The 13,677-nt window shown below is 37.5% G+C and overlaps 1 protein-coding gene across 1 annotated transcript in view; it reads left to right on the top strand.

The window, feature by feature from the left end:
- Positions 1–1,111: 1,111 nt before the first annotated feature.
- Positions 1,112–13,677, top strand: part of MGAM2 (maltase-glucoamylase 2 (putative)) — a 97,174-nt gene continuing 84,608 nt past the window's right edge. The window contains exons 1-2 of the mRNA XM_070368840.1: positions 1,112–1,217; positions 3,753–3,832. Coding sequence (XP_070224941.1) covers positions 1,112–1,217; positions 3,753–3,832 — 186 coding nt within the window. The remainder of the gene's footprint in view (positions 1,218–3,752; positions 3,833–13,677) is intronic.

Genomic DNA, 13,677 nt, shown 5'->3' with positions numbered 1-13,677 from the left:
AATACAGAGTCATCAACAGAGTTTAAGGTGAACTTTTTGCCCAGCCTAATATTTATGAGAGGAAAGAGCAAATTCAGAAGGAGAGGTGGATAATATAAGAGGGAAGACGCGTACCTGGTAGAATAAGAAGTTTGAAAAATTCAAAGGCTCTGAGATCTAGGGAATAGATACTAGGATTATACTGAGACAAGAAGAGGAAAAACTCTTTCATTGCAAAGAGAGAGAAAAGGACCAGAACTTACCCAAATATGGATAATTTTTATAGAAAAGCTCGAGTTGAGAAGCAGGGAGATAAAATAGTTGCTGCAAAATAGTTATCTTGTCTGGAATGTTGGAGATAATATGGGAAATACACATCCAAATAGTTGAAATACCCGTCAGTCAGTATGAAAACTAGGATAAGAATGTGAAGTTCTTTGATTCCTAGTTCAGTTCATACCCTCTAAAATACCAAATATTTTAAAAGTTGTATCTATGCCTGATGTTTAGAACTTGGGTCTGGGCTCAATATTTAGAGCTACTGTGAGCCACTACATTTACATGGATTTGTGTGCCCTGACCATACAAGTAAGCATTATATTGAAGATCAGGACTAGTTTCATTTCTGTTACCCTATTCTTAAAAGGCTTAGTGAGCTCTAAACAGTTAAACACCTCAGCATCACCGGCATAGGAATTGGAATAAGAAGACCTGGATTCAGGTTTTGTTACCTTCCCCCTCCCTGAGTGGACCTTTGTTTCTCTGCCCAGGGAGGGTGTGAAGATCAAAGTGGCTTTTGGAGCCATCTCAACCCTTCCTGTCTCTCCCATGCTCTGTTCCACTCCTCCTTCCCTCCCTTCAATTCTTTATGTCTGATGTATTTTTCCTTAGACAGTAATCGATCCCTTTGCAGACAAAAAGGACAAGAGTCCTACATGTGTTGGATGCACTGACCAGAGTTTCTTGGAGACACTGTGATGAGCTGGAACAGATACTTCTGGATTGCATAAAGAGGAATGCTGATAATCATGTCAGCTGGCAAGGAGTTGGAGACTAATCAGGATGCCTACCTATTTTTTGGAATGATGGGGTTTTGCAGTTTACTTTAATCCTGTTGCCTGTGTTCATCTAGATGGCGAGGAAGCTTAGTGCATTGGAAATCCTCCTGATCATCTTCATCATAATTGTACTTGCTGTAGATATCCTCTTTCTGATGCTTCTGTTGGAGAAGCCTTCAGGTAAGGGAGATGCTTGTGGCTATTGGATTGGAAGGAGTGAAACAGAAGTCCCCTCAGGATGCCAAAGACATCCTTTTATTTCTTTATTCCTCAGCATGCCACCACATGGCATTATTCACAGTCTATATCCACAATTAATTTAGATAAATTTCCAAATGCTGTGTTCTTGTTCTACAACTATACCTAAAATGAAATGCTAGTAATATTCAAGGTCTTCCAAGTCCCATTTGATGTAATTTTAGCAAAATGCAAAATGAGACTCATCAGAAGCCTGTCCTTCAACCTAGAGTCATGAATGAAATAAAAAAGTCTTCAAGAAGAATAGTTAACAGTGCCCAGTCCCTTTACATTATGGAGAAAGAAATTGGGCTCCAGTAGAGTTAGGGACTGATTAACTTGACCTAAATATGTCAATTACAATTCGCCTCCAGCCCATGTTCTGATAAATGCCTATGATTTCTTCATGGATACCTTTGAAATTCTTCTCTCATAGAAACATCCCACAGAATGCCTTCTTTCCTTCATCTGAGCCACCAGGGAAGCCTTCCCTGCACACATTGTACTCCAAATAATAATATACACAATACAAAAATCTTTTCTTAAAATGAGTTTGAGGTTTACTCTGCTTGATAAAGCTCACTATATCAATATAGATTTAGTGTGTAGTGAAAAGAACCTGTACCCACAGCGTAATCCTACCTATTCATTCTTTTCACCACTCTTCACAGTAAACATTGAGGTATTTTCTAGGAACAACTATGATTTTGTGAGATGATATGAAAATATATACAGGCCTTCTTTCCATGGTGTAGTGGTTATCACATTCACCTTATACATGAAAGTTCCCCCTTCCAAGGTGGCACTAATGGTAAAGAATCTGCCTGCCCATGCAGGAGACATAAGAGACGAGGGTTTGATCCCAGGGTCAGGAAGATCCTATGGAGGAGGAAACGGCAACCTACTCCAGTATTCTTGTCTGAAAACTCCCATGGACAGAGGAGCCTGGCAGCCTACAGTGTGTGGGCTCGAAAAGAGTCGGACACGACTGTAGCAACTAGCACATGAAAACTATAACTCAAAATGGATCAAAGTTCAAAATGTAACAGCCAAAACTATAAAATTCTAAGAAAAACATAGGCATAAATACCAATATTTGTGACCTTGGGTTAGGCAACAGTTTCTTAGATATGATACTCAAAAAAAAAATCATAGCATCCAAAAGAAAAAAAAAAGAGCAAATTGGACTTCAAAATAAAAAAATTTTGTGCTTCAAAGAACACTATCAAGGAAGTGAAATGACAATCCTCTAAAGGAGGAACATATTTGTGAATGATGTGCATGAAAATGATCTAGCGTTCAGAATACGTAAATCTTATGATTCAAAATTAGAAGAAAAATAATCAAATTTCTAAAATGAGCACAGGAGTTAGCAGACATTTCTTCATGGAAGGTCTATAAATGGCCAATAAGCCATGAAAATGACAGTCAATATCATCAGTTGTTTGGGAAATTCAAGTCAAATGAAATATCCTTTACACCCACTAAAATGAAAGTGCAAGTTGCTCAGTTGTGTCCAACTCTTTGCGGCCCCATGGACTACACAGTCCATGGAATTCTCCAGGCAAGAGTACTGGAATGGGTTGCCATTCCCTTCTCCAGGGGATCTTCCCAACCCAGGGATCAAACCCAGGTCTCCTGCATTGCAGGCAGATTCTTTACCAGCTGAGCTGCAAAGGAAGCCCCTTCCCTTGTGGAAGGGAACAGTCAGTAAGTTGAAAACAACCCAAATGTACATTAACTGATGAGTAGATTTTAAGGCAGAGAAAGAAATGGCACCCCACTCCAGTACTCTTGCCTGGAAAATCCCATAGACAGAGGAGCCTGGTAGGCTGCAGTCCATAGGGTCGCTAAGAGTCAGACACGACTGAAGCAACTTAGCATAGCATACCGTAGCATAGATTTTAAGAAGTGTTATATTCATATCATGAAATATGATCCAGCCACAAAAAAGAATAAAGTACTGTTAAATGCTGCAACATGAATGAACCTTGAAAATATTACACCAGGTAGAAGCCAGATGTAAAAGGCCACATATTTTATGATTCTGTTTATATGAAATGTTCAGAATAGGCAAATCCATAGAGACAGAAAGTAGATTCATGTTTACCAGGAACTGGGAGAAGAGAGAAATGGGAAGTGACTACTAATGAGTATGTGGTTTCTTTTGGAGTGATGAAAATGTTCTGGCATTAGATGGTCATGGTGGGACAACTTTGTAAAATATTATAAGCCGTTGAATCGCACACTTTAAACACGTGAATTTTATGGTATGTGAATTATGTCTCAAAAAACTCCCAGCAAAACAAAAAGTAAACGTGTTGAACCCTTGGAGAAGTGTTAAACATTCTATGCAAATGTAGATCCCAGTTACTAGCGATTAGTGACTGGAGAATTGACTAAAGTCTAGGACTGTTTCTTCCCTAGGACTGTGAGTACACACCACATTTTCAGTTTTGTCCTTTAATTTCTCTGCAGGTGCTTCATTTGTTCCAGAGTGCCCAGAAATCCCCGAATCGGAAAGGATAGACTGTGCCCCTGGCCAGGAGGTGACAGAGGTCAGAGAAAAATGGTCCTTGCTGTGGGCCTGCTGGGTTTTATTGAAAAGAGGAGTATGTGCCCTGGGGAGAGGGTGGTGATAGAGTGGATTATGGGCCTCTTGACTTATTTGGAGTACTTTCTTTCTTGCCTGATGAAATGAACAGCTGTTGCTGCTGCTGCTAAGTTGCTTCAGTCGTGTCCAACTCTGTGCGACCCCAGCAGCCCACCAGGCAACACCAAGGAAATCAGGGAAGCAGCCAGGGGTAAAAGGAAGAGGAGGAGGAACTAACAAAAGGGTTGGCCATGGGGTCTGAAGTCCAGAGTAGAGGGAGAGTTCTCCATGTTGCTGAATGTATCCTACCGTGATTCCAAGGAGTCATGGAAAGGTTAATGTTTGAGGGCTTGAATTCACATTCCTTGAGAATAGAGGCCATCAAGCATATATAAATGACTGAGTTGTTGTAGAGCCCAAATGACTTGTTATAATAAGAATCTTCTGAAATCATGTTATTGGCAAGTCATCCCAAAGAACATATGTTAGAAAACATAGATTTTCTACTTGAGTAGTTTCCATAAGAATGTCAACTATTGGAAGCCTTCTTAATTGTAACTTAATGACTTTATCATAAAGGTATAGATATTTAGACTGTATTTCTTTATCTCATATTCTATATTCTACATCCCATAATTAGGACTGCATTAAATTTTAGGTTTAATTTAGGTAACAGTGACATAATTTTAAACCTTCTCATTTTAAAAACATATTCAATACAACCTCTTTTCATTTCAACTCTTTTATACATATATGCATATTTCTCAACTGTTTTCATATATATTTCGTTCAGTTCAGTTCAGTCGCTCAGTCGTGTCCAACTCTTTGCGACCCCATGAATCCCAGCATGCCAGGCCTCCCTGTCCATCACCAACTCCTGGAGTTCACTCAGACTCCTGTCCATCGAGTCAGTGATGCCATCCAGCCATCTCATCCTCTGTCATTCCCTTCTCCTCCTGACCCCAATTCCTCCCAGCATCAGGGTCTTTTCCAATGAGTCAACTCTTCCCATGGGGTGGCCAAATTACTGGAGTTTCAGCTTTAGCATCATTCCTTCCAATGAACACTCAGGACTGATCTCCTTTGGAGACAGGGATCAAGACCATCACCATGGAAAAGAAATGCAAAAAAGTAAAATAGCTGTCTGAGGAGGCCTTACAAATAGCTGAGAAAAGAAGAGAAACAAAAACAAAGGAGAAAAGGAAAGATATAAGCATCTGAATGCAGAGTTCCGAAGAATAGCAAGGAGAGATAAGAAAGCCTTCCTCAGGGATCAATGCAAGGAAACAGGAAAACAACAGAATGGGAAAGATATATTTCATTACAGATGTATTATGAAATATTTTTCCTAGATGTTGCATATACAAGGTTTTTGTTGTAAATATAGTTTATTATATTTGCTAACTGGTGCTTCTTTTATTACTAAAGATTATTTTATTTTTATCAAATATTATTTATAGTAAATATTATATTTATTAAATTTTATTATATATTATATTGATATATTATGCTATAACATATTATATTAATTATACAATTTGACCAACTTAAATTTCTCATTGTTTCTAAAGTGGTTTATATAGCTCATTTTATTGTCATTGAGTATATATTTATATGGGCTTCCCTGGTGATTTAGATGTAAAGAATCTGCCTGCCAATGTAGTAGACCTGGATTCTCCCCTGAGTCGGGGAGATCCCCTGGAGAAGAAATGGCTATCCACTCCAGTATTCTTTCCTGGATAATCCCATGGACAGAGGAGCCTGGCTGGCTATAGTCCATGGGGTCGCAAAGAGTCAGACATAACTGAGAGACTAATACAGCAACCCTTATAGTTATACCCTAGGCAAATAATTAAACAATGAAAAATCCAGTTCATAGGATTTTTATCTTTATTATCTTCCATGATAATACAAAAATGTTTTCTCAAAGTATTTGTACCAGTTTACATTCCCTCATGAGTTCATTTGCTCTATATCCTAACCTACTCTTTGTATGTTTTTCTTTTTCAATATAACTGTTCTGTGGCTTTAATTTGTTTGTTCCTCATGACTAATGAAGTTAGACACTTTCATACCCTGATTGGCTAGATGGATAATCATATTTGTGAAGGGTCTTTTCCATTTCTTGTTTTTGTCTAGTTTTTTCTATTGGGATGTTCATATTTTTCTTATCACTTTGTAGTATTTACATATTTTGGATGCAAATCTTTTGTCATATAAATTTTAAGTATTTCCTTACACTGTGGTTTGACTTTTAACACTCTTCATGGTGACTTTTGATGAAAAAGTTTTTAATTTTAACAAACCTACTTTATAGTTAGTGAATTTTGTATTCTACTTAAAAATTCTTGCTTACTCCAAGGTTAGAAAAATGTATTTCTATTTTTTTTTTCTCTAAAGGCATTGTTGTTTTTATCTTCCACACTGAGATCTTAAAATAAGTCTAGAGTTGACTTTTGTGTATGGTGTCAGGTAGGAGTCCAGAATATTTTTTTCCTTGAATTTCTAATAGACCCATCACTGCTTACTGAAATTACCATCTTTCACCCTCTGCATTGTAATGCCACCTTTACTATAAATCATATATCTTTGTTTATGTTGATCTATTTCTAGAGTCTCTTATTTTGTTCCAGTGTTAGTCTGTCTGCTGTTTTGCTAATTTCACATTACCTTCATTACTGTTAGTCAGTCGTGTCCGACTCTTTGTAACTCCATGGACTGTTGCCCTCCAGGCTCCTTGTCCATGGGATTCTCCAGGCAAGAATACTGAAGTGGGTTGCCATTCCCTTCTCCAGGGGATCTTCTGGATCCAGGGATAAAACCCAGGTCTCCTGCATTGCAGGCAGATTCTTAACCTTCTAAGACACCAGAAAAGCTCTTTATTATAGCTTTATAGTAAATCTTGGAGCTTCCCTGATGGCTCTAACGGTAAAGAATTTGTCTGCAATGTGGGATCAGCAGAGATGCGGCTCGATCCTAGGTCAGGAAGATCCCCTGGAGAAGGAAATGGCTATCCATTCCACTTTTCTTGCCTGAAAAATCCCATGGACAGAGGAGCTTAGTGGGCTATAGTCCATGGGGTCACAAAAGAGTCAGACCAGACTAAGTAACTGAACAACAGCAACATAGTAAGGCTTGACATGTAGTTGAGTAAGTTCTCCAAATCATTATTTTTCTTTAAGATTGCCCTGCTTATTTTTGACCCTTTAGATTTCTGAATTAATTTTAGAATCAGCCTGTCAGCTTCCTCTCAAAACCCACCATAAATTTGATTCTGATCACATAAAATTCATAGATTAATTTTGGGAGAATTGACATCTTTATAAGTGAATATTCTAATCCATGAATGCAATATATTTTTCTACTTATTTATTAAGATTTTGGTTTTGAGATTTTTGGTACAGAAGACATGTTTTTTCCAAAATTTTTCTAAGTACTTTATGTTTGATTTTATTTAAATATTATTTTTAATTTTCCATTTAGCTGTTGTTGGCATATAGATTTAAAGTTGATTTTTTAAATATTTGCTGATCTTAAAACAGAAATCACACTAAATTTACTTATTAATTCTCCTAGTTTGTCTATGGCCTCTTGGATTTTCCTTTTACAACAGTGTTACCTGCAAATAATGACCATTTAAGATTTTTTCAAATGTACATTTTTCTCCTTGTAACACTAAGGATACTTTTTCATTCTAATTTTTCTGTATACTTTGGGATATGCAGCTATAGTAGGTTTTAGAAAATGGAGACTGATTTTAAATAATATAAGAAATAACATTTCAGTAAACATTAAAACTAAAAGTAAAATGTTAACTCTAAAGAGGAATCTCTGATTTTGAAAGAAGTTGGCTACAGATCATTCACAGAATTAAAGCATCCATCAGAGACTCTACTGAAAAAAAAAATCCTTGCCTCAAATGGAAGTTGAATAAGATAATTTCCAAGCCTATTTTCAGTTCTCAAGTTCCATTAGTCAGTAATTTCTAAGGGCAAAATGACATAAAAGTCTATGAGAAAGACAACTGAAGAGTACTCTTTAGAAAAGTTTGGTGCTAAGGAAAGCATAGAGATAGATTTGTTATGAGTCAGTTGCCATAATCCAGGTGTGAGTTTACGAGGATCTGTGTTATTGCATAACTATGGAAACCAAAAAGGCCATATGTATATCTCAAAGGTTTCACTTCACTTCTGGTGTCTGGGATACAGGAAGTGCCTTAAAACTGAGACAGGAATGTTAGGGCAGACTTCATGCAAAAGTGCTGTGTTTATCTGACTGTATTGGATTTCTTGTCTTACCTGTTTTTTTTTCTTTTTTTAATAGAGGTTGGTAGACTTTGGAATGATTTATGGCAATGTAACTGATCTTTTGAACTCTAAAGATCTCAGCCTCAGAGGTAGCAGGGCTACTTAAATATCTGTCTCAGATTTAGGAAACTCAACAGCCTAGAAGTTACCCAAAATTCCCAAACTTCTCCACTGATCCCTTCCAACCTATTTTGTATTTAAAGAGGATGAAGCAGGAATATCGGTTATATATTTGGAGAATTAGTAAGTACTTTTAAGGAGATTGTATGGCTATAATCTAATTTTTGTTCCATCTAAGTTGTGTCTGTCCTTTATTGAGCCCATCTTTGCATGAAATGTTCCCTTGGTATCTCTAATTTTCTTGAAGAGACCTCTAGTCTTTCCCATTCTGTTGTTTTCCTCTATTTCTTTGCATTGATCCCTGAGGAAGGCTTTCTTATCTCTCCTTGCTACTCTTTGGAACTCTGCATTCAGATGCTTATATCTTTCCTTTTCTCCTTTGCTTTTGGCTTCTCTTCTTTTCACAGCTAAGGCCTCCTCAGACAGCCATTTTGCTTTTTTGCATTTCTTTTCCATGGGGATGGTCTTGATCCCTGTCTCCTGTACAATGTCACAAACCTCCATCCATAGTTCATCAGGCACTCTGTCTATCAGATCTAGTCCCTTAAATCTATTTCTCACTTCTACTGTATAATCATAAGGGATTTGATTTAGGTCATACCTGAATAGTCTAGTGGTTTTCCCTACTTTCTTCAATTTAAGTCTGAATTTGGCAATAAGGAGTTCATGATCTGAGCCACAGTCAGCTGCCAGTCTTGTTTTTGCTGACTGTATAGAGCTTCTCCATCTTTGGCTGCAAAGAATATAATCAATCTGATTTTGGTGTTCACCATCTGGTGATGTCCATGTGTAGAGTCTTCTCTTGTGTTGTTGGAAGAGGGTGTTTGCTATGACCAGTGTGTTCTCTTGGCAAAACTCTATTAGCCTTTGCCCTGCTTCATTCCATACTCCAAGGCCAAATTTGCCTGTTACTCCAGGTGTTTTTTTACTTCCTACTTCAAGAAAATTAGAGATACCAAGGGAACATCTCATGCAAAGATGGGCTCAATAAAGGCAGAAATGGTATGGAGCTAACAGAAGCAGAAGATATTAAGAAGAGGTGGCAAGAATACACAGAACTGTGCAAAAAAGATCTTCACGACCCGGATAATCACAATGGTGTGATCATTCACCTAGAGCCAGACATCCTGGAATGTGAAGTCAAGTGGGCCTTAGAAAGCATCACGACGAACAAAGCTAGTGGAGGTGATGGAATTCCAGTTAAGCTATTTCAAATCCTGGAAGATGATGCTGTGAAACTGCTGCACTCAATATGCCAGCAAATTTGGAAAACTCAGCAGTGGCCACAGGACTAGAAAAGGTCAGTTTTCATTCCAATCCCAAAGAAAGGCAATGCCAAAGAATGCTCAAACTACTGCACAATTGCATTCATCTCACACGCTAGTAATGCTCAAAGTTCTCCAAGCCAGGCTTCAGTGATATGTGAACTGTGTACTTTCAGATGTTCAAGCTGGTTTTAGAAAAGGCAGAGGAACCAGAGATCAAATTGCCAACATCTGCTGGATCATGGAACAAGCAAGAGAGTTCCAGAAAAACATCTATTTCTGCTTTATTGACTATGCCAAAGCCTTTGACTGTGTGGATCACAATAAACTGTGGAAAATTCTGAAAGAGATGGGAATACCAGACCACTTGATCTGCCTCTTGAGAAATCTGTATGCAGGTCAGGAAGCAACAGTTAGAACTGGACATGGAACAACAGACTGGTTCCAAATAGGAAAAGGAGTATGTCAAGGCTGTATACTGTCACCCTGCTTATTTAACTTATATGCAGAGTACGTCATGAGAAACACTGGGCTGGAAGAAGCACAAGCTGGAATGAAGATTGCGAGAGAAATACCAATAATCTCAGATATGCAGATGACACCACCCTTATGGCAGAAAGTGAAGAGGAACTAAAAAGCCTCTTGATGAAAGTGAAAGAGGAGAGTGAAAAATTTGGCTTAAAGCTCAACATTCAGAAAATGAAGATCATGGCATCCGGTCCCATCACTTCATGGGAAATAGATGGGGAAACAGTGGAAACAGTGTCAGACTTTATATTTTTGGGCTCCAAAATCACTGCAGATGGTGATTGCAGCCATGAAATTAAAAGATGCTTACTCCTTGGAAGGAAAGTTATGACCAACCTAGATAGCATATTCAAAAGCAGAGAAATTACTTTGCCAACAAAGGTCCATCTAGTCAAGGCTATAGTTTTTCCAGTGGTCATGTATGGATGTGAGAGCTGGACTGTGAAGAAAGCTGAGCGTCGAAGAATTTATGCTTTTGAACTGTGATGTTGAAGAAGACTCTTGAGAGTCCCTTGGACTGCAAGGAGATCCAACCAGTCCATTCTAAAGGAGATCAGCCCTGGGTGTTCATTGGAAGGACTGATGCTGAGGCTGAAACTCCAATACTTTGGCTACCTCATGTGAAGAGTTGACTCATTGGAAAAGACTCTGATGCTGGGAGGGATTGGGGGCAGGAGGAGAAGGGGACGACAGAGGATGAGATGGCTGGATGGCATCACTGACTCGATGGATGTGAGTTTGGGTAAACTCTGGGAGTTGGTGATCGACAGGGAGGCCTGAAGTGCTGCGATTCATGGGGTCGAAAAGAGTCGGACACGACTGAGCGACTGAACTGAAGAACTGAAGTTGTGTCTGAGTCTTTGTGAGCCCATGGACTGTAGCATGCCAGGCTTCCTTGTCCTTCCCTGTAATTGCTTTGTTTATAATAAGCGTGAAAGATTGATCTGTTATATTTACTTAGTTATTTTAATTTAATTAACTTTTAATTGGAGGATCAGTTCAGTTCAGTTCAGTCGCTCAGTCGTGTCCGACTCTTTGCAACCTCATGAATCGAAGCACGCCAGGCCTCCCTGTCCATCACCAACTCCCAGAGTTCACTCAGACTCATGTCCATTGACTCAGTGATGCCATCCAGCCATCTCATCTTCTGTTGTCCCCTTCTCCTCCTGCCCCCAATCCCTCCCAGCATCAGAGTCTTTTCCAGTGAGTCAACTCTTCGCATGAGGTGGCCAAAGTACTGGAGTTTCAGCTTTAGCATCATTCCTTCCAAAGAAATCCCAGGGCTGATCTCCTTTAGAATGGACTGGTTGGATCTCCTTGCAGTCCAAGTGACTCTCAAGAGTCTTCTCCAACATCACAGTTCAAAAGCATCAATTCTTCGGCACTCAGCCTTCTTCACAGTCCAACTCTCACACCCATACATGACCACAGGAAAAACCATTGGAGAATACTTGCTTACAATATTGCATTGGTTTCTGCCATACATCAACATGAATCAGTCACAGGCATACACATTTATACTGTGATTTTTCAGAGCAATTATAGTAGATGTTGTTGCTGCTGCTGCTGCTAAGTCGCTTCAGTCGTGTCCAACTCTGCTCGACTCCCACCAGGCTCCCCTGTCCCTGGGATTCTCCAGGCAAGACGACTGGAGTGGGCTTCCATTTCCTTCTCCAATGCATGAAAGTGAAAAGTGAGAATGAAGTTGCTCAGTCGTGTCTGAATCTTAGAGACCAGCATCTAAAATACTTGCTAAATGAGTAGTATTGTGACATATTCTTTTGTTTTTTAAATCACAAAATCTATACTTGGATATATTCCTTTAGTATGAAAGATTCAGACATTATAGTTATGTACAAAATAAAAATAGGAAAGTCCATATTTGTAATGCTTTCTCTTTATTTCCAAATCACCTCCCCAGAATCAGGTCAAGAGCTTTGTATGTAGCCTTCCCTTGAACTTTCTAAGCTTTTGCCTATGTTAACACAGGTATTTATATATTTTGTACATATATTTATATATTTTTGGTTTTGTTTTCACCTGAATTTACTTGTTCTCTATATCTTATTTAATAACTTGCTTTTAAAATTTGGGTCATTTTTATATATTAAAAAGTGCTTGAGATGATTATATAATTTTTTTTTGTCAATGTTGTGAATTATACTAAAAAGATTTTTTAATTTTGAACCACTGTAGCATTCTCTTGAGAATCCTCTCTTGACTATTACGAGTTAATTCTTTTAATACCCTAATGAATTCAGATTGCTAACATTTTATTAAAATTTTACATATCTATCTTTTTAAAGTGAAACTGGCTTTTATATTTTTATTTGATTGTTTGCTTGGCCTCTCCTTATCTAGTTTGTTGCCAGGATTATTCTAGTTTAATAAAATTAATCAGAATGCTTTTTTACCTTGTTCTTAATATATACATACATACATATATATATATATATATATATATACACACATGAGAATATTCTATTCCTTAAATCATAAGGGCAAAATATAATTGTTTTAGGGAAAGGCCTTTGACTACTTTTTACAATTTTCATGGTTAATGGTCATTTGATTTTTTATCTCTTCTAATCTAATCTTGATTATCTAATGTTTCACTATTTTAAGATTCAAATTACAGTTTCCCATTCATTGGTAAATATTTGTGCAAACAGTTTTCTCTTAATTCTTATTTATGTTAAGAAATCCTAGTATCTGGTGTCATTCTGCATTTTTTTTGTTCCTAATCTTGTTTGCTCCCCTCCCTCTTTGTCAAAATAGGACTTGATAATGTTTTCATATTCTTAGATCTTTTCAAAGAGTCTCCTTTAGGTTTATTGATCTGCCAAACTAATACCAAAACATGTCTTCACACTATAATAATTATCAGTGTGGAATTATAGCAGGAATTGATATGTACACCATTAGAATATAATAAGAAGTCCCTAAACACATATTCATATTCTCATATTTGTACACTTAAATTTAGTTTATAATAAAAATAGAATTTCAAAGCAATAGTAGAAGCTAGGTCTATTTCATGGGGATGTCTGGCTTACTTTACAATGCTCGCTGACAACACAGTAGCACATATTCTTAGATTATTACCTGGAAAAAAAATTTCATGTTTTGAATTGACTGTAGGTACTTGCTTCTTTTCTCTTTCATTAATTACTGCTTTTACTTATTAGTTTTTCATGTAGCTTTTATGGCTTTATTTTGTTCTTTTCCAGTTTCCTGTGTTGTATATTAAGTTGCTCGTGATATATAACATTACTTTCTCTCTTTCCTTGGTTCCCCCTTTCCTCCTCTATTTCTCTTTTCACCCCTTTTGGAATCTTCTAGCTGAATGTTGCTCTGTGAGTCCATTGGTCACTTGACTTACCCTTTCTACTTCCATTTATTTATCTTTGTGTATTATGTTCTTGGATAATCTTGAATTAAAACTATTTTCTTGCCTTGATGCTTCTTTCTTTTATTGTTTCCTTTTTGTTATTCAGTACAAATACTGAATTTTAAACCTTGCTGTTAGATATCTTCACTTTCAGCACTATTTATTGCTTTTCTTAATGGAAGCAACTGCTGTGTGCCTG

This window comes from Bos mutus, chromosome 4, assembly GCF_027580195.1.
Source record: "Bos mutus isolate GX-2022 chromosome 4, NWIPB_WYAK_1.1, whole genome shotgun sequence".
Lineage (NCBI taxonomy): Eukaryota > Metazoa > Chordata > Mammalia > Artiodactyla > Bovidae > Bos > Bos mutus.
The sequence above is the reverse complement of the archived record's forward strand: the minus strand, read 5'-3'. Positions and strand labels throughout refer to the sequence as shown.